Here is a 22,413-nt window from a genome sequence, read left to right on the forward strand (position 1 = left end):
TCCTGTCACCACAGGTCTCCTACTAGGCTGTGTGTGTGTCCCCCTACTCCACAGTGATCCTGTCACCACAGGTCTCCTACTAGGCTGTGTGTGTGCCCCTACTCCACAGTGATCCTGTCACCACAGGTCTCCTACTAGGCTGTGTGTGCCCCCCTACTCCACAGTGATCCTGTCACCACAGGTCTCCTACTAGGCTGTGTGTGTGCCCCCCTACTCCACAGTGATCCTGTCACCACAGGTCTCCTACTAGGCTGTGTGTGTCTGCCCCCCTACTCCACAGTGATCCTGTCACCACAGGTCTCCTACTAGGCTGTGTGTGTGTGCCCCCCTACTCCACAGTGATCCTGTCACCACAGGTCTCCTACTAGGCTGTGTGTGTCCCCCTACTCCACAGTGATCCTGTCACCACAGGTCTCCTACTAGGCTGTGTGTGTGTCCCCCTACTCCACAGTGATCCTGTCACCACAGGTCTCCTACTAGGCTGTGTGTGTGCCCCTACTCCACAGTGATCCTGTCACCACAGGTCTCCTACTAGGCTGTGTGTGTGCCCCCCTACTCCACAGTGATCCTGTCACCACAGGTCTCCTACTAGGCTGTGTGTGCCCCCCTACTCCACAGGTCTCCTACTAGGCTGTGTGTGTCTGCCCCCTACTCCACAGTGATCCTGTCACCACAGGTCTCCTACTAGGCTGTGTGCCCCTACTCCACAGTGATCCTGTCACCACAGGTCTCCTACTAGGCAGCAGCGGGACACAGACTGTGTTTTATATACTGGATTGTACAGATATCTGATCTATCTAGCCTCCAGCCCAGCCCAGCGGGGATGTCAGTGTTGTGTGTTCCCTCCTCACCAGAGATCAGCTGAACAAATGACACTAGGCTTACATGTCCTGCCTTCAGATACATGCAGCACCTCTCCTCCCCACTCACTAGGTTGTGTAATCTCTGGTTTGAGAACATTTTAGCATCCAATTAATAAGTCCTCTGTGTCTAACTAACTGAAGTCCCCTCTATCTAAAACTGTGGGGAAGAAAAGTAATGTTGTCCTTGTCTCTCCATCCCACTCCCTTTATCAGTGTGTCTCAAACGGTGTGGAGGAGGAATATCACGTTGTCCTCTGAGTGGCCTGAAGACACTGCAGTACTGTTGTGGACGGACACTCCCCTTAACATACTCTAACTCTCCCTGCAGTCATTTATCAGACACTGGGCTCTCTGAAACAGACGCCTGCCAGCAGAAATCTCCTAATCAGGAGAGAACTGCTTCTCAGCTAAAACAGTCTTTTTTAGTTTAGAATCAAGTTACATTTGATCACACGCTTGGTAAATGTAATGATGTCATGTCATAGTATCGTGGGGACGAGGTTAGAGTTACGAGATAATTGTCTTGGTTCCACGGAGTCTACGTTCCGTTATGTCAAAGGAGATTACTGATGTTGATGATAGCATGATGGATGGACGGGATACTGACGTGGGGTAAAGGGGAATAACATCAGAATGGGAGTGCCCATTGACGATGGCCAGATGGGGTTGAAGAAATGTGTAACCAAGAGTATAAAAGATGTGAGATTTGTGTGTGTGTGTGGGCAGTTCAACTGACAATGGGGCAAGGCTATGTCCGTTTGTTAGATGAACCCACGAGCTCGTGATCAAATAAATACTTGGTATAAAATCTCCACAGAATGTCTAAGTAAATTCTTGCATCCTCACTTCTCAATACCAGAAACTCATCATAACAGTAAACAACAGGGGCTTCCTGACGGGCCGTTCCCAACCACGGAGAGAACAGGAGAAATAATAGAAAGATAATTACATGAGGAATAAATACACAATGAGTGACTAGTACAGAATGCACCAAAACTAGTACTAGTACAGGGTCAATGTTCTGTAGTTCCATATCTCATTTAGTGTTCTGTAGTTCCATATCTCATATAGTGTTCTGTAGTCCCATATCTCATATAGTGTTCTGTAGTTCCATATCTCATTTAGTGTTCTGTAGTTCAATATCTCATAGTGTTCTGTAGTTCCATATCTCATAGTGTTCTGCAGTTCCATAGTGTTCTGTAGTTCCATATCTCATATAGTGTTCTGTAGTTCCATATCTCATAGTGTTCTGCAGTTCCATATCTCATAGTGTTCTGTAGTTCCATATCTCATAGTGTTCTGTAGTTCCATATCTCATAGTGTTCTGTAGTTCCATAGTGTTCTGTAGTTCCATATCTCATAGTGTTCTGTAGTTCCATATCTCATAGTGTTCTGCAGTTCCATATCTCATAGTGTTCTGTAGTTCCATAGTGTTCTGTAGTTCCATATCTCATAGTGTTCTGTAGTTCCATAGTGTTCTGTAGTTCCATAGTGTTCTGTAGTTCCATAGTGTTCTGTAGTTCCATATAATAATAATAATAATATGCCATTTAGCAGACGCTTTTATCCAAAGCGACTTACAGTTATGCGTGCATACATATTTTTTTGTGTATGGGTGGTCCCGGGGATCGAACCCACTACCTTGGCGTTACAAGCGCCGTGCTCTACCAGTTGAGCTACAGAGGACCACACATATCTCATATAGTGTTCTGTAGTCCCATATCTCATAGTGTTCTGTAGTTCCATATCTCATATAGTGTTCTGTAGTTCCATAGTGTTCTGTAGTTCCATATCTCATAGTGTTCTGTAGTTCCATATCTCATAGTGTTCTGTAGTTCCATAGTGTTCTGTAGTTCCATATCTCATAGTGTTCTGTAGTCCCATATCTCATATAGTGTTCTGTAGTTCCATAGTGTTCTGTAGTCCCATATCTCATAGTGTTCTGTAGTCCCATATCTCATATAGTGTTCTGTAGTTCCATAGTGTTCTGTAGTTCCATATCTCATAGTGTTCTGTAGTTCCATATCTCATAGTGTTCTGTAGTTCCATAGTGTTCTGTAGTTCCATAGTGTTCTGTAGTTCCATATCTCATAGTGTTCTGTAGTCCCATATCTCATAGTGTTCTGTAGTCCCATATCTCATATAGTGTTCTGTAGTTCCATATCTCATATAGTGTTCTGTAGTTCCATAGTGTTCTGTAGTCCCATATCTCATAGTGTTCTGTAGTCCCATATCTCATAGTGTTCTGTAGTCCCATATCTCATATAGTGTTCTGTAGTTCCATAGTGTTCTGTAGTCCCATATCTCATAGTGTTCTGTAGTCCCATATCTCATATAGTGTTCTGTAGTTCCATAGTGTTCTGTAGTCCCATATCTCATAGTGTTCTGTAGTCCCATATCTCATATAGTGTTCTGTAGTTCCATAGTGTTCTGTAGTTCCATATCTCATAGTGTTCTGTAGTCCCATATCTCATATAGTGTTCTGTAGTTCCATAGTGTTCTGTAGTTCCATAGTGTTCTGTAGTCCCATATCTCATATAGTGTTCTGTAGTTCCATAGTGTTCTGTAGTTCCATATCTCATAGTGTTCTGTAGTCCCATATCTCATATAGTGTTCTGTAGTTCCATAGTGTTCTGTAGTTCCATAGTGTTCTGTAGTCCCATATCTCATATAGTGTTCTGTAGTTCCATAGTGTTCTGTAGTTCCATATCTCATAGTGTTCTGTAGTCCCATATCTCATATAGTGTTCTGTAGTTCCATAGTGTTCTGTAGTTCCATAGTGTTCTGTAGTTCCATATCTCATAGTGTTCTGTAGTCCCATATCTCATAGTGTTCTGTAGTCCCATATCTCATAGTGTTCTGTAGTCCCATATCTCATATAGTGTTCTGTAGTTCCATAGTGTTCTGTAGTTCCATATCTCATAGTGTTCTGTAGTCCCATATCTCATATAGTGTTCTGTAGTTCCATAGTGTTCTGTAGTTCCATAGTGTTCTGTAGTCCCATATCTCATATAGTGTTCTGTAGTTCCATAGTGTTCTGTAGTTCCATATCTCATAGTGTTCTGTAGTTCCATATCTCATAGTGTTCTGTAGTCCCATATCTCATATAGTGTTCTGTAGTTCCATAGTGTTCTGTAGTCCCATATCTCATAGTGTTCTGTAGTCCCATATCTCATATAGTGTTCTGTAGTTCCATAGTGTTCTGTAGTTCCATATCTCATAGTGTTCTGTAGTCCCATATCTCATAGTGTTCTGTAGTTCCATAGTGTTCTGTAGTCCCATATCTCATAGTGTTCTGTAGTCCCATATCTCATATAGTGTTCTGTAGTTCCATAGTGTTCTGTAGTTCCATATCTCATAGTGTTCTGTAGTCCCATATCTCATATAGTGTTCTGTAGTTCCATAGTGTTCTGTAGTTCCATAGTGTTCTGTAGTCCCATATCTCATATAGTGTTCTGTAGTTCCATAGTGTTCTGTAGTTCCATATCTCATAGTGTTCTGTAGTCCCATATCTCATAGTGTTCTGTAGTTCCATAGTGTTCTGTAGTCCCATATCTCATAGTGTTCTGTAGTCCCATATCTCATATAGTGTTCTGTAGTTCCATAGTGTTCTGTAGTTCCATATCTCATAGTGTTCTGTAGTCCCATATCTCATATAGTGTTCTGTAGTTCCATAGTGTTCTGTAGTTCCATAGTGTTCTGTAGTCCCATATCTCATATAGTGTTCTGTAGTTCCATAGTGTTCTGTAGTTCCATATCTCATAGTGTTCTGTAGTCCCATATCTCATAGTGTTCTGTAGTCCCATATCTCATAGTGTTCTGTAGTTCCATATCTCATATAGTGTTCTGTAGTTCCATATCTCATATAGTGTTCTTTAGTTCCATAGTGTTCTGTAGTCCCATATCTCATATAGTGTTCTGTAGTTCCATAGTGTTCTGTAGTTCCATAGTGTTCTGTAGTCCCATATCTCATATAGTGTTCTGTAGTTCCATAGTGTTCTGTAGTTCCATATCTCATAGTGTTCTGTAGTCCCATATCTCATAGTGTTCTGTAGTCCCATATCTCATAGTGTTCTGTAGTCCCATATCTCATAGTGTTCTGTAGTTCCATATCTCATATAGTGTTCTGTAGTTCCATAGTGTTCTGTAGTCCCATATCTCATAGTGTTCTGTAGTCCCATATCTCATAGTGTTCTGTAGTCCCATATCTCATATAGTGTTCTGTAGTTCCATAGTGTTCTGTAGTTCCATATCTCATAGTGTTCTGTAGTTCCATATCTCATAGTGTTCTGTAGTTCCATAGTGTTCTGTAGTTCCATAGTGTTCTGTAGTTCCATATCTCATAGTGTTCTGTAGTCCCATATCTCATAGTGTTCTGTAGTCCCATATCTCATAGTGTTCTGTAGTCCCATATCTCATATAGTGTTCTGTAGTTCCATAGTGTTCTGTAGTCCCATATCTCATAGTGTTCTGTAGTTCCATATCTCATAGTGTTCTGTAGTTCCATAGTGTTCTGTAGTTCCATATCTCATAGTGTTCTGTAGTTCCATAGTGTTCTGTAGTCCCATATCTCATAGTGTTCTGTAGTCCCATATCTCATAGTGTTCTGTAGTCCCATATCTCATAGTGTTCTGTAGTCCCATATCTCATAGTGTTCTGTAGTCCCATATCTCATAGTGTTCTGTAGTCCCATATCTCATAGTGTTCTGTAGTTCCATAGTGTTCTGTAGTTCCATATCTCATAGTGTTCTGTAGTTCCATATCTCATAGTGTTCTGTAGTTCCATAGTGTTCTGTAGTTCCATAGTGTTCTGTAGTCCCATATCTCATAGTGTTCTGTAGTCCCATATCTCATAGTGTTCTGTAGTTCCATATCTCATAGTGTTCTGTAGTCCCATATCTCATAGTGTTCTGTAGTCCCATATCTCATAGTGTTCTGTAGTTCCATAGTGTTCTGTAGTTCCATATCTCATAGTGTTCTGTAGTTCCATATCTCATAGTGTTCTGTAGTCCCATATCTCATAGTGTTCTGTAGTCCCATATCTCATAGTGTTCTGTAGTTCCATATCTCATAGTGTTCTGTAGTTCCATATCTCATAGTGTTCTGTAGTTCCATATCTCATATAGTGTTCTGTAGTTCCATATCTCATATAGTGTTCTGTAGTCCCATATCTCATAGTGTTCTGTAGTTCCATAGTGTTCTGTAGTTCCATATCTCATAGTGTTCTGTAGTCCCATATCTCATAGTGTTCTGTAGTTCCATAGTGTTCTGTAGTCCCATATCTCATAGTGTTCTTTAGTCCCATATCTCATAGTGTTCTGTAGTTCCATATCTCATAGTGTTCTGTAGTCCCATATCTCATATAGTGTTCTGTAGTTCCATAGTGTTCTGTAGTCCCATATCTCATAGTGTTCTGTAGTCCCATATCTCACGAGAATAGTGTTCTGTAGTCCATAGGTCTGTAGTCCCATATCTCATAGTTCATAGTGTTCTGTAGTCCCATATCTCATGATAGTGTTCCTGTAGTTCCATATCTCATAGTGTTCTGATTCCATAGTGTTCTTTAGTTCCATAGTGTTCTGTAGTCCCATATCTCATATAGTGTTCTGTAGTTCCATAGTGTTCTGTAGTTCCATAGTGTTCTGTAGTCCCATATCTCATATAGTGTTCTGTAGTTCCATAGTGTTCTGTAGTTCCATATCTCATAGTGTTCTGTAGTCCCATATCTCATAGTGTTCTGTAGTCCCATATCTCATAGTGTTCTGTAGTCCCATATCTCATAGTGTTCTGTAGTTCCATATCTCATATAGTGTTCTGTAGTTCCATAGTGTTCTGTAGTTCCATATCTCATAGTGTTCTGTAGTCCCATATCTCATATAGTGTTCTGTAGTCCCATATCTCATAGTGTTCTGTAGTCCCATATCTCATAGTGTTCTGTAGTCCCATATCTCATATAGTGTTCTGTAGTTCCATATCTCATATAGTGTTCTGTAGTTCCATAGTGTTCTGTAGTCCCATATCTCATATAGTGTTCTGTAGTCCCATATCTCATAGTGTTCTGTAGTCCCATATCTCATAGTGTTCTGTAGTCCCATATCTCATATAGTGTTCTGTAGTTCCATAGTGTTCTGTAGTTCCATATCTCATAGTGTTCTGTAGTTCCATATCTCATAGTGTTCTGTAGTTCCATAGTGTTCTGTAGTTCCATAGTGTTCTGTAGTTCCATATCTCATAGTGTTCTGTAGTCCCATATCTCATAGTGTTCTGTAGTCCCATATCTCATAGTGTTCTGTAGTCCCATATCTCATATAGTGTTCTGTAGTTCCATAGTGTTCTGTAGTCCCATATCTCATAGTGTTCTGTAGTTCCATATCTCATAGTGTTCTGTAGTTCCATAGTGTTCTGTAGTCCCATATCTCATAGTGTTCTGTAGTCCCATATCTCATAGTGTTCTGTAGTTCCATATCTCATAGTGTTCTGTAGTTCCATAGTGTTCTGTAGTCCCATATCTCATAGTGTTCTGTAGTCCCATATCTCATAGTGTTCTGTAGTTCCATATCTCATAGTGTTCTGTAGTTCCATATCTCATAGTGTTCTGTAGTTCCATATCTCATAGTGTTCTGTAGTCCCATATCTCATAGTGTTCTGTAGTCCCATATCTCATAGTGTTCTGTAGTTCCATATCTCATAGTGTTCTGTAGTTCCATATCTCATAGTGTTCTGTAGTTCCATATCTCATATAGTGTTCTGTAGTTCCATATCTCATATAGTGTTCTGTAGTCCCATATCTCATAGTGTTCTGTAGTTCCATAGTGTTCTGTAGTTCCATATCTCATAGTGTTCTGTAGTCCCATATCTCATAGTGTTCTGTAGTTCCATGGTGTTCTGTAGTCCCATATCTCATAGTGTTCTGTAGTCCCATATCTCATAGTGTTCTGTAGTTCCATATCTCATAGTGTTCTGTAGTTCCATATCTCATAGTGTTCTGTAGTTCCATATCTCATAGTGTTCTGCAGTTCCATATCTCATATAGTGTTCTGTAGTCCCATATCTCATAGTGTTCTGTAGTTCCATATCTCATAGTGTTCTGTAGTTCCATATCTCATAGTGTTCTGTAGTTCCATATCTCATAGTGTTCTGCAGTTCCATATCTCATATAGTGTTCTGTAGTCCCATATCTCATAGTGTTCTGTAGTTCCATATCTCATAGTGTTCTGTAGTTCCATATCTCATAGTGTTCTGTAGTTCCATATCTCATAGTGTTCTGCAGTTCCATATCTCATATAGTGTTCTGTAGTTCCATAGTGTTCTGTAGTTCCATATCTCATAGTGTTCTGTAGTTCCATAGTGTTCTGTAGTTCCATATCTCATAGTGTTCTGTAGTTCCATATCTCAGTGTTCTGTAGTTCCATAGTGTTCTGTAGTTCCATATCTCATAGTGTTCTGTAGTTCCATATCTCATTTAGTGTTCTGTAGTTCCATAGTGTTCTGTAGTCCCATATCTCATAGTGTTCTGTAGTTCCATATCTCATAGTGTTCTGCAGTTCCATATCTCATAGTGTTCTGTAGTCCCATATCTCATAGTGTTCTGTAGTTCCATATCTCATAGTGTTCTGTAGTTCCATATCTCATAGTGTTCTGTAGTTCCATATCTCATAGTGTTCTGTAGTTCCATATCTCATAGTGTTCTGTAGTTCCATATCTCATAGTGTTCTGTAGTTCCATATCTCATAGTGTTCTGTAGTCCCATATCTCATAGTGTTCTGTAGTCCCATATCTCATAGTGTTCTGTAGTCCCATATCTCATAGTGTTCTGTAGTTCCATATCTCATAGTGTTCTGTAGTCCCATATCTCATAGTGTTCTGTAGTCCCATATCTCATAGTGTTCTGTAGTCCCATATCTCAGTGTTCTGTAGTCCCATATCTCATAGTGTTCTGTAGTTCCATATCTCATAGTGTTCTGTAGTTCCATATCTCATAGTGTTCTGTAGTTCCATATCTCATAGTGTTCTGTAGTTCCATAGTGTTCTGTAGTCCCATAGTGTTCTGTAGTTCCATAGTGTTCTGTAGTTCCATAGTGTTCTGTAGTCCCATATCTCATAGTGTTCTGTAGTCCCATATCTCATAGTGTTCTGTAGTTCCATATCTCATAGTGTTCTGTAGTTCCATATCTCATAGTGTTCTGTAGTTCCATAGTGTTCTGTAGTCCCATATCTCATAGTGTTCTGTAGTCCCATATCTCATAGTGTTCTGTAGTCCCATATCTCATAGTGTTCTGTAGTTCCATATCTCATAGTGTTCTGTAGTTCCATAGTGTTCTGTAGTCCCATATCTCATAGTGTTCTGTAGTCCCATATCTCATAGTGTTCTGTAGTTCCATATCTCATAGTGTTCTGTAGTCCCATATCTCATAGTGTTCTGTAGTCCCATATCTCATAGTGTTCTGTAGTTCCATATCTCATAGTGTTCTGTAGTTCCATATCTCATAGTGTTCTGTAGTTCCATATCTCATATAGTGTTCTGTAGTCCCATATCTCATAGTGTTCTGTAGTTCCATAGTGTTCTGTAGTTCCATATCTCATAGTGTTCTGTAGTCCCATATCTCATAGTGTTCTGTAGTTCCATAGTGTTCTGTAGTCCCATATCTCATAGTGTTCTGTAGTCCCATATCTCATAGTGTTCTGTAGTTCCATATCTCATAGTGTTCTGTAGTTCCATATCTCATAGTGTTCTGTAGTTCCATATCTCATAGTGTTCTGCAGTTCCATATCTCATAGTGTTCTGTAGTTCCATAGTGTTCTGTAGTTCCATATCTCATAGTGTTCTGTAGTTCCATAGTGTTCTGTAGTTCCATATCTCATAGTGTTCTGTAGTTCCATATCTCAGTGTTCTGTAGTTCCATAGTGTTCTGTAGTTCCATATCTCATAGTGTTCTGTAGTCCCATATCTCATTTAGTGTTCTGTAGTTCCATAGTGTTCTGTAGTCCCATATCTCATAGTGTTCTGTAGTTCCATATCTCATAGTGTTCTGCAGTTCCATATCTCATAGTGTTCTGTAGTTCCATAGTGTTCTGTAGTTCCATATCTCATAGTGTTCTGTAGTTCCATATCTCAGTGTTCTGTAGTTCCATAGTGTTCTGTAGTTCCATATCTCATAGTGTTCTGTAGTCCCATATCTCATTTAGTGTTCTGTAGTTCCATAGTGTTCTGTAGTCCCATATCTCATAGTGTTCTGTAGTTCCATATCTCATAGTGTTCTGCAGTTCCATATCTCATAGTGTTCTGTAGTTCCATAGTGTTCTGTAGTTCCATATCTCATAGTGTTCTGTAGTTCCATATCTCAGTGTTCTGTAGTTCCATAGTGTTCTGTAGTTCCATATCTCATAGTGTTCTGTAGTTCCATATCTCATTTAGTGTTCTGTAGTTCCATAGTGTTCTGTAGTCCCATATCTCATAGTGTTCTGTAGTTCCATATCTCATAGTGTTCTGCAGTTCCATATCTCATAGTGTTCTGTAGTTCCATAGTGTTCTGTAGTTCCATATCTCATAGTGTTCTGTAGTTCCATAGTGTTCTGTAGTTCCATATCTCATAGTGTTCTGTAGTTCCATATCTCAGTGTTCTGTAGTTCCATAGTGTTCTGTAGTTCCATATCTCATAGTGTTCTGTAGTTCCATATCTCATAGTGTTCTGTAGTTCCATAGTGTTCTGTAGTTCCATATCTCATAGTGTTCTGTAGTTCCATATCTCATAGTGTTCTGTAGTTCCATAGTTCCATATCTCATATAGTGTTCTGTAGTTCCATATCTCCCATTGTTCTGTAGTTCCATAGTGTTCTGTAGTTCCATATCTCATATAGTGTTCTGTAGTTCCATATCTCTCAGTGTTCTGTAGTTCCATATCTCATATAGTGTTCTGTAGTTCCATATCTCATAGTGTTCTGTAGTTCCATAGTGTTCTGTAGTTCCATAGTTCCATATCTCATAGTGTTCTGTAGTTCCATATCTCATAGTGTTCTGTAGTCCCATATCTCATATAGTGTTCTGTAGTTCCATATCTCTCAGTGTTCTGTAGTTCCATAGTGTTCTGTAGTTCCATATCTCATATAGTGTTCTGTAGTTCCATATCTCATAGTGTTCTGCAGTTCCATATCTCATATAGTGTTCTGTAGTTCCATATCTCAGTGTTCTGTAGTTCCATAGTGTTCTGCTGTTCCATATCTCATATAGTGTTCTGTAGTTCCATATCTCATAGTGTTCTGCAGTTCCATATCTCATAGTGTTCTGTAGTCCCATATCTCATATAGTGTTCTGTAGTTCCATATCTCTCAGTGTTCTGTAGTTCCATAGTGTTCTGTAGTTCCATATCTCATATAGTGTTCTGTAGTTCCATATCTCATAGTGTTCTGGAGTTCCATATCTCATATAGTGTTCTGTAGTTCCATATCTCATAGTGTTCTGCGGTAGCGTATCTTGATGTGATTACTGGTACTGCAGCTTTGACTTGCTCTTTGATGAACACAACACGCAAGTGTCAGCTTGTTTCACCATGAAGTAATATAGTTATCTTGCTTCAGTGCTCTAATACTCCTTACTGTATATATTTGTCACCACCCACGTAGATGTTCCATGACATTAACTAGCCTATGTCCCAGAACACTTTTGTAAACTGTTTAGGTTTTTTCCATTGTTGTACGTTTTCTGTACAAAAGGAGGAAATGTCTTCTCTAACTGAAACAGTGAGCACACTTCCTTTGACCTACACAAGTGTCCAGTCTGTCCCTTACCCTGTCTCTGTTTGTCCAGTCTGTCCCTTACCCTGTCTCTGTTTGTCCAGTCTGTCTCTGTGTGTTCAGTCTCTGACCCACTCCCTCTCTCTTTCCAGGTAGTGTGTGGTGTCCAGAACCGATCCAGCCCTGTGGGCCATACGAGACCAGACCTGGAGAGCAGGCCCGGGCCGCCACCAGAGACCACCACCATGCCTTAACAGCCTGCGCCTGCTCCTCAACACCCTGTCCCCCCAGCCCCTCTCACCGTCCCCCTCCCTCCCTGTGGATGCCCCCCTGCCTGGTGGTGGTGGCGGAGGAGCCTCCTCTGGTGGGGAGATGAGAGGGGAGCGGGGGGGTTCTGGGTCTGAGAGGGACCTCCACTCAGCAGCCTCATCCATCAGCCTGCCCTCCATCAGGAAAACCCCCAAGAAGAGACGCCTCTCCCTGCGCTCGCTGTTCAGCCGGCGCCACCGTGGGGACCGAGACCCCAAGAGGAAATCCCAGGACTTACAGTGTGGCGGTGTGGACGGGATCGCCAGCGTGGAGAGCATCCATTCAGAGATATGTCATGGAGACAAGACCTCGACGCTCTCCGCCCCCGTTGTGGCCTCTTCCTCCTCTGAGCTCCTGGAGTGTCCTCTCTGTCTCCTCCGCCACGCCAGAGACCGTTTCCCAGACATCATGACCTGCCACCACCGCTCCTGTGCGGACTGCCTGCGCCAGTACTTGCGGATAGAGATCAGTGAGTCGCGCGTCAACATCAGCTGTCCAGAGTGCTCTGAGCGGTTCAACCCCCACGACATCCACATCATCCTGGGAGACCAGCCCCTCATGGAGAAGTATGAGGAGTTCATGTTGAGGCGGTGGCTGGTGGCTGACCCTGACTGCCGCTGGTGCCCCGCCCCCGACTGCGGGTAAGAGACACACCCCTCAGGGGAATAGGCAGTTTATACAGTTTAAAAAACATTACAATACATTCACAGATTTCACAACACACTGTGTGCCCTCAGGCCCCTACTCCACTACCACATATCTACAGTACAAAATCCATGTGTGCGTGTGTGTAGAGGACGTGTCTTATCATGTGTTTGTGTGTCTGTGCCTGTGTGTGTCTCTTCACAGTCCCCGCTGTTCCATAAGGTGTATTTTTATCTTTTTTTAAAAATGTGATTCTACTGCTTGCATCAGTTACCTGATGTGGAATAGAGTTCCATGTAGTCATGGCTCTATGCAGTACTGTGCGCCTCCCATAGTGTGTTCTGGACTTGGGGACTGTGAAGAGACCTCTGGTGGCATGTCTTGTGGGGTATGCATGGGTGACCGAGCTGTGCGCCAGTAGTTCAAACAGACAGCTTGGTGCATTCACCATGTCAATATCTCTCACAAATACAAGTAGTGATGAAGTCAATCTCTCCTTCACTTTGAGCCATTAGAGATTGACAACTAAATCTTGTTATAAATAATGTGGAAATTGAGCAAGTTGAGGTGACTAAACTGCTTGGCGTAACCCTAGATTAATGTTTACTCTCGGTGTACATCCAAGGGCCAGCCGTGCTGCCCTGTTCTGAGCCAACTGCAATTTTCCCAAGTCCCTCTTTGTGGCACCTGACCTCACGACTGAACAGTAGTCCCTCTTTGTGGCACCTGACCTCACGACTGAACAGTAGTCCCTCTTTGTGGCACCTGACCACACGACTGAACAGTAGTCCCTCTTTGTGGCACCTGACCACACTACTGAACAGTAGTCCAGGTGCGACAAAACTAGAGCCTGTTGGACCTGCCTTGATAGTGTTGTTAAGAAGGCAGAGCAGTTCTTTATTATGGACAGACTTCTCCCCATCTTAGCTACTGTTGTATCAATGTTTTGACCATGACAGTTTACAATCCAGGGTTACTCCAAGCAATTTAATCTCCTCAACTTGCTCAATTTCCACATTATTCATTACAAGATTTAGTTGAGGTTTAGTGAATGATTTGTCCCAAATACAATGCTTTTAGTTTTTGAAATATTTAGGACTAACTTATTCCTTGCCACCCATTCTGAAACTAACTGCAGCTCTTTGTTAAGTGTTGCAGTCATTTCAGTCACTGTAGTAGCTGGCGTGTATAGTGTTGAGTCATCCGCATACATAGACACACAGGCTTTACTCAAAGCCAGTGGCATGTCATTAGTAAAGATGGAAAAAAGTAAGGGGCCTAGACAGCTGCCCTGGGGAATTCCTGATTCTACCTGGATTATGTTGGAGAGGCTTCCATTAAAGAACACCCTCTGTGTTCTGTTAGACAGGTAACTCTTTATCCACAATATAGCAGGGGGTGTAAAGCCATAACACATACGTTTTTCCAGCAGCAGACTATGATCGATAATGTCAAATGCCGCACTGAAGTCTAACAAAACAGCCCCCACAATCTTTTTATCATCAATTTCTCTCAGCCAATTATCAGTCATTTGTGTAAGTGCTGTGCTTGTTGAATGTCCTTCTCTATAATCATGCTGAAAGTCTGTCAGTTTGTTTACTGTGAAATAGCATTGTATCTGGTCAAACACCATTGTTTCCAATAGTTTACTAAGGGTTGGTAACAGGCTGATTGGTCGGCTATTTGAGCCAGTAAAGGGGACTTTACTATTCCTAGGTAGTGGAATGACTTTTGCTTCCCTCCAAGCCTGGGGGCCACACTTTCTAGTAGGCTTCAATTGAAGTGGCAATATCGTCCACTATTATCCCCAGTCATTTTCCATCCAAGTTGCTAGACCCCGGTGGCTTGTCATTGTTGATAGACAACAATCATTTTTACACCTCTTCCACACTCACTTTACGGAATTCAAAATGACAATTCTTGTGTATTGGCCACATGCGCTGAATACAACAGGTGCAGACATTACAGTGAAATGCTTACTTACAGCCCTTAACCAACAGTGCATTTACTTGGATGTGTAGTGTCAGTGTTTGTTGCTAATTTTGCCAATGAAAAAATCATGAAAGTAGTTGGCAATATCAGTGGGTTTTGTGATGAATGAGCCACCTGATTCAATGAATGATGGAGCTGAGTTTGCCTTTTCCCCCAAAATGTCATTTAAGGTGCTCCAAAGCTTTTTACTATCATTCTTTATGTAATTTATCCTTGTTTCATAGTGTAGTTTCTTCTTCTTTTTATTCAGTTTAGTCACATGATTTCTCAATTTGCAGTACGTTTGCCAATCGGTTGTGCAGCCAGACTTATTTGCCATCTCTTTTGCCTCATCCCTCTCAACCATACCATTTTTCAGCTCCTCATTACACAACACAGACCAACAAATATTCTTCACATCAACAACATAGGAATCACTACAAAACGTATTGTATGACCTCCTATACACTATATTAGGCCCAGCCTTTGGAACTTTGGTTTTCCTAGATATGGCTACTATATTGTGAGCACTATACAGTTGAAGTCGGAAGTTTACATACACCATAGCCAAATACATTTAAACTCTGTTTTTCACAATTCCTGACATTTAATCCTAGTAGAAATTCCCTGTCTTAGGTCAGTTAGGATCACCACTTTATTTTAAGAATGGGAAATGTCAGAATAATAGTAGAGAGAATGATTTATTTCAGATTTTATTTCTTTCATCACATTCCCAATGGGTCAGAAGTTTACATACACTCAATTAGTATTTGGTAGCATTGCCTTTAAATTGTTTAACTTGGGTCAAACGTTTCGGGTAGCCTTCCACAAGCTTCCCACAATAAGTTAGGTGAATTTTGGCCCATTCCTTCTGACAGAGCTGGTGTAACTGAGTCAGGTTTGTAGGCCTCCTTGCTTGCACACGCTTTTTCAGTTCTGCCCACAAATGTTCTATAGGATTGAGGTCAGGGCTTTGTGATGGCCACTCAAATACCTTGACTTTGTTGTCCTTAAGCCATTTTGCCACATCTTTGGAAGTATGCTTGGGATCATTGTCCATTTGGAAGACCCATTTGCGACCAAGCTTTAACTTTTGACTGATGTCTTGAGATGTTGCTTCAATATATCCACATAATTTTCCTTCCTCGTGATGCCATCTATTTTGTGAAGTGCACCAGTCCCTCCTGCAGCAAAGCACCCCCACAGCATGATGCTGCCATCCCCGTTCTTCACGGTTGGGATGGTGTTCTTCAGCTTGCAAGCTTTCCCCTTTTTCCTCCAAACATAACGATGGTCATTATGGCCAAACAGTTCTATTTCTGTACAATCAGACAAAAAGTACGATCTTTGTCCCCATGTGCAGTTGCAAACCGTAGTCTGTCTTTTTTATGGCGGTTTTGGAGCAGTGGCTTCTTCCTTGCTGAGCGGCCTTTCAGGTTATGTCGATATAGGACTCGTTTTACTGTGGATATAGATACTTTTGTACCTGTTTCCTCCAGCATTTTCATAAGGTCCTTTGCTGTTGTTCTGGGATTGATTTGCACTTTTTGCACCAAAGTACGTTCATCTCTAGGAGACAGAACGCGTCTCCTTCCTGAGCGGTATGACGGCTGCGTGGTCCCATGGTGTTTATACTTGCGTACTATTGTTTGTACAGGTGAACGTGGTACCTTCAGGCATTTGGAAATTGCTCCAAAGGATGAACCAGACTTGTGGAGGTCTACAACTTATTTTTCTGAGGTCTTAGCTGATTCCTTTTGATTTTCCCATGATGTCAAGCAAAGAGGCACTGAATTTGAAGGTAGGCCTTGAAATACATCCACAGGTACACCTCCAATTGACTCAAATGATGTCAATTAGCCTATCAGAAGCTTCTAAAGCATGACATCATTTTCTGGAATTTTCCAAGCTGTTTAAAGGCACAGTCAACTTAGTGTATGTAAACTTCTGACACACTGGAAATGTGATCTGTCTGTAAACAATTGTTGGAAAAATTACTTGTCATGCACAAAGTAGATGTCCTAACCGACTTGCCAAAACTTTAGTTTAACAAGAAATGTGTGGAGTGGTTGAAAAACGAATTTTAATGACTCCGATTTCAACTGTATCCAATGGATGTTGTCATCTCCCGTCTGGATTACTGCAACTCGCTGTTGGCTGGGCTCCCTGTCTGTGCCATTAAACCCCTACAACTCATCCAGAACGCTGCAGCCCGTCTGGTGTTCAACCTTCCCAAGTTCTCTCACGTCACCCCGCTCCTCCGCACACTCCACTGGCTTCCAGTTGAAGCTCGTATCTGCTACAAGACCATGGTGCTTGCCTATGGAGCTGTGAGGGGAACGGCACCTCCTTACCTTCAGGTTCTGATCAGTCCCTACACCCAAACGAGGGCATTGCGTTCTTCCACCTCTGGCCTGCTGGTCCCCCTACCTCTGCGGAAGCACAGTTCCCGCTCAGCCCATATTAGTGTACTGCCTGCCCAGCCCTATCCTATCAGACGGTAGGCCAGGTCTAGTTAGTCTGCCCAGCCCTATCCTATCAGACGGTAGGCCAGGTCTGCCCAGCCCTATCCTGTCAGACGGTAGGCCAGGTCTGCCCAGCCCTATCCTATCAGACGGTAGGCCAGGTCTAGTTAGTCTGCCCAGCCCTATCCTATCAGACGGTAGGCCAGGTCTGCCCAGCCCTATCCTATCAGACGGTAGGCCAGGTGTAGTTAGTCTGCCCAGCCCTATCCCGTCAGACGCTACTCCCATGTTATCACTGAGTTTCTAAACCCAGAGGCGCAACATCGCGAGACTTCCGCGAATGCCTGTGAAACAGACCGAGCAGGACCAGGCTAGGGTTTGAGAAGTCATTGAGAGAAGTGAAAAATTATTTGTTGTTGATTTTCTCGAAGTCTAAAGGCACAACCTAGATTCGAGCCAATGTCTTAAAGCTGCAATATGTCACTTTTTAGGCGACCCGAACAAATTCATCTAGAAATGGCAGTTATACACTGAGTGTACAAAACTATTTCCATGGCATAGACTGACCAGGTGAATCCAGGTGAAAGCTATGATCCCTTATTGATGTCACTTGTTAAATCTACTTCAATTAGTGTTGATGCTGAGGAGACAAGTTAAAGAAGGATTTGTAAGTCTTGAGAAAATTGAGACATGGATTGTGTATGTGTGCCATTCAGCGGGTGAATGGGCAAGACAAAATATTTAAGTGCCTTTTGAAGGTGTTATGGTAGTAGGTGAAAGGCGCACCGGTGTGTCAAGAACGGCAACGCTGCTGGATTTTTTACGCTTAACAGTTTCCCGTGTGTATCAAGAATGGTCCACCACCCCACAGGACAGGCAGCCAACTTGACACAACTGTGGGAAGCATTGGAGTCCACATGGACCAGCATCCCTGTGGAGCGCGTTTCAACACCTTGTTGAGTCCATGCCCCGACGATTTGAGGCTGTTCTGAGGGCAAAAGGGGGTGTCACTCAATATTAGGAAGGTTGAAAGCAAGTCTAAGAAGCGGTAGATCTGTTCTGTGTGCTATTTCTATGCTTCCCGTTCTTAAGTTTAGTTTTTGCATCTTTTAGGTTTTGTACACCAGCTGAAAATACAATATTTTTTGTTATGGAAAAGCTATTTCACAGCGGTTTAGATGGTACACTGATTCTCTAAACTATACTTGCTTGTTTTGTCACATAAACTGAAATTAGGGTAACTATTCCAATTTTAGCAGCCAGGAAATGGAGCGATTTCTACATATTGCACGTTAGAGCAGATGATATTGTTAGATATTACTGCACTGTCGGAGCTAGAAGCACAAGCATTTCGCTACACCCGCTATAACATCTGCTAAACACGTGTATGTGACAAATAAAATTAGATTTAATTTGACATGTTTTTACTCCAACCTCATGAAAGTGACAAACTGACACATTTTCATTTTCGTCAAAGTCAACTTTATATGGAAGGAGTGCATTTGATTTGACTGCCTGCACATGCACAGTTCGGCTCGAGACGACCGTTCGACCCGATGATGTGTTTCTGGGCATGAGCTTAGCTAGCCACTGTCGCCATGTCATCGCCTACAAGCGTGATCTGGGATTTTTATTGGAGAAGCAGTCTCTGCCTATATTCATACTGTACTGTCTATTGGAGAAGCAGTCTCTGCCTATATTCATACTGTACTGTCTATTGGAGAAGCAGTCTCTGCCTATATTCATACTGTAGTGTCTATTGGAGAAGCAGTCTCTGCCTATATTCATACTGTACTGTCTATTGGAGAAGCAGTCTCTGCCTATATTCATACTGTAGTGTCTATTGGAGAAGCAGTCTCTGCCTATATTCATACTGTAGTGTCTATTGGAGAAGCAGTCTCTGCCTATATTCATACTGTACTGTCTATTGGAGAAGCAGTCTCTGCCTATATTCATACTGTAGTGTCTATTGGAGAAGCAGTCTCTGCCTATATTCATACTGTACTGTCTATTGGAGAAGCAGTCTCTGCCTATATTCATACTGTAGTGTCTATTGGAGAAGCAGTCTCTGCCTATATTCATACTGTAGTGTCTATTGGAGAAGCAGTCTCTGCCTATATTCATACTGTACTGTCTATTGGAGAAGCAGTCTCTGCCTATATTCATACTGTAGTGTCTATTGGAGAAGCAGTCTCTGCCTATATTCATACTGTAGTGTCTATTGGAGAAGCAGTCTCTGCCTATATTCATACTGTAGTGTCTATTGGAGAAGCAGTCTCTGCCTATATTCATACTGTAGTGTCTATTGGAGAAGCAGTCTCTGCCTATATTCATACTGTACTGTCTATTGGAGAAGCAGTCTCTGCCTATATTCATACTGTAGTGTCTATTGGAGAAGCAGTCTCTGCCTATATTCATACTGTAGTGTCTATTGGAGAAGCAGTCTCTGCCTATATTCATACTGTAGTGTCTATTGGAGAAGCAGTCTCTGCCTATATTCATACTGTACTGTCTATTGGAGAAGCAGTCTCTGCCTATATTCATACTGTAGTGTCTATTGGAGAAGCAGTCTCTGCCTATATTCATACTGTACTGTCTATTGGAGAAGCAGTCTCTGCCTATATTCATACTGTAGTGTCTATTGGAGAAGCAGTCTCTGCCTATATTCATACTGTAGTGTCTATTGGAGAAGCAGTCTCTGCCTATATTCATACTGTACTGTCTATTGGAGAAGCAGTCTCTGCCTATATTCATACTGTAGTGTCTATTGGAGAAGCAGTCTCTGCCTATATTCATACTGTACTGTCTTATTGGAGAAGCAGTCTCTGCCTATATTCATACTGTAGTGTCTATTGGAGAAGCAGTCTCTGCCTATATTCATACTGTAGTGTCTATTGGAGAAGCAGTCTCTGCCTATATTCATACTGTAGTGTCTATTGGAGAAGCAGTCTCTGCCTATATTCATACTGTAGTGTCTATTGGAGAAGCAGTCTCTGCCTATATTCATACTGTAGTGTCTATTGGAGAAGCAGTCTCTGCCTATATTCATACTGTAGTGTCTATTGGAGAAGCAGTCTCTGCCTATATTCATACTGTAGTGTCTATTGGAGAAGCAGTCTCTGCCTATATTCATACTGTAGTGTCTATTGGAGAAGCAGTCTCTGCCTATATTCATACTGTAGTGTCTATTGGAGAAGCAGTCTCTGCCTATATTCATACTGTAGTGTCTTTGATGTTATTGTTTAAGCTTTGTGCTACATCCCTCCCTGGGCCTCAACTCTCACCTGTGTGTGGCTGGACTAGGGTTGGGGCGATTTTACGATTGGATCGTCTGTCGACAATGTTTGACAGCCATCGTCGATAGTGACCACATCGTGATGTCACAATGGTTTAGCATATTTGAAATGGACTGCTCTGCCGGAGTCAACGGTGCACACAGCAGGGCGACATGCCACATGGCCTATTCCCTATTGGCCTACATGTTCAATCAAATCAAATCAAATGTTATTGGCCACATGCGCCGAATACAACAGGTGCAGACATTACAGTGAAATGCTTACTTACAGACCTTAACCAACAGTGCATTTATTTTTAATAAAAAAGTAGAATAAAACAAAAAAGTGTTGAGAAAAAAAGAGCAGCAGTAAAATAAAATAACAGTAGAGAGGCTATATACAGGGGGGTACCGGTACAGAGTCAATGGGAAATAACAGTAGGGAGGCTATATATACAGGGGGGTACCGGGGCAGAGTCAATGGGAAATAACAGTAGGGAGGCTATATACAGGGGGGTACCGGGCAGAGTCAATGGGAAATAACAGTAGGGAGGCTATATATACAGGGGGGGTACGGGGCAGAGTCAATGGGAAATAACAGTAGGGAGGCTATATATACAGGGGGTACGGGGCAGAGTCAATGGTAAATAACAGTAGGGAGGCTATATATACAGGGGGTACCGGGGCAGAGTCAATGGGAAATAACAGTAGGGAGGCTATATATACAGGGGGTACTGGGGCAGAGTCAATGGGAAATAACAGTAGGGAGGCATATATACAGGGGGGTACGGGGCAGAGTCAATGGGAAATAACAGTAGGGAGGCTATATATACAGGGGGGTACCGGTGCAGAGTCAATGGGAAATAACAGTAGGGAGGCTATATATACAGGGGGTACCGTGCAGAGTCAATGGGAAATAACAGTAGGGAGGCTATATATACAGGGGGGTACCGGTGCAGTCAATGGGAAATAACAGTAGGGAGGCTATATATACAGGGGGGTACCGGGGCAGAGTCAATGGGAAATAACAGTAGGGAGGCTATATATACAGGGGGGTACCGGTGCAGAGTCAATGTGCGGGGGCACCGGGTAGTTGAGGTAGTTGAAGTAATATGTACATGTGGGTAGAGTTAAAGTGACTATGCATAAATAATTAACAGAGTAGCAGCAGCGTAAAAAGATATGGTGGGGGGGGCAGTGCAAATAGTCCGGGTAGCCATGATTAGCTGTTCAGGAGTCTTATGGCTTGGGGGTAGAAGCTGTTGAGAAGTCTTTTGGACCTAGACTTGGCACTCCGGTACCGCTTGCCGTGCGGTAGCAGAGAGAACAGTCTATGACTAGGGTGGCTGGAGTCTTTGACAATTTTGAGGGCCTTCCTCTGACACTGCCTGGTATAGAGGTCCTGGATGGCAGGAAGCTTGGCCCCAGTGATGTACTGGGTCGTACGCACTACCCTCTGTAGTGCCTTGCAGTCGGAGGCCAAGCAGTTGCCATACCAGGCGGTGATGCAACCAGTCAGAATGCTCTCTCTGGTGCAGCTGTATAATATTTTGAGGATCTGAGGACCCATGCCAAATCTTTTCAGTCTCCTGAGGGGGAATAGGCTTTGTCATGCCCTCTTCACGACTGTCTTGGTGTGTTTGGACCATGATAGTTTGTTGGTGATTTGGACACCAAGGAACTTGAAGCTCTCAACCTGTTCCACTACAGCCCCGTCGAAGAGAATGGGGACGTGCTCAGTCGTCTTTTTTTTCCTGTAGTCCACAATCATCTCCTTTGTCTTGGTCACATTGAGGGAGAGGTTGTTATCCTGGCACCACATGGCCAGGTCTCTGACCTCCTCCCTATAGGCTGTCTCATCGTTGTCGGTGATCAGGCCTACCACTGTTGTGTCGTCGGCAAACTTAATGATGGTGTTGGAGTCGTGCCTGGCCATGCAGTCATGGGTGAACAGGGAGTACAGGAGGGGACTGAGCACGCACCCCTGAGGGGCCCCCGTGTTGAGGATCAGCGTGGCAGATGTGTTGTTACCTACCCTTACCACCTGGGGGCGGCCCGTCAGGAAGTCCAGGATCCAGTTGCAGAGGGAGGTGTTTAGTCCCAGGGTCCTTAGCTTAGCGATGAGCTTTGAGGGCACTATGGTGTTGAACGCTGA

General features: G+C 42.6%; 1 protein-coding gene across 1 annotated transcript in view; it reads left to right on the forward strand.

Annotated features, from left to right (window-relative positions):
- Positions 1-1,496: 1,496 nt before the first annotated feature.
- Positions 1,497-22,413, forward strand: part of LOC121555503 (E3 ubiquitin-protein ligase RNF19A) — a 47,415-nt gene continuing 26,498 nt past the window's right edge. Inside the window, exons 1-2 of the mRNA XM_045213175.1 lie at positions 1,497-1,562; positions 11,751-12,544. Of these exons, the coding sequence (XP_045069110.1) occupies positions 1,497-1,562; positions 11,751-12,544 (860 nt within the window). The remainder of the gene's footprint in view (positions 1,563-11,750; positions 12,545-22,413) is intronic.

This window comes from Coregonus clupeaformis, unplaced genomic scaffold, assembly GCF_020615455.1.
Source record: "Coregonus clupeaformis isolate EN_2021a unplaced genomic scaffold, ASM2061545v1 scaf0085, whole genome shotgun sequence".
Taxonomy (NCBI): Eukaryota; Metazoa; Chordata; class Actinopteri; order Salmoniformes; family Salmonidae; genus Coregonus; species Coregonus clupeaformis.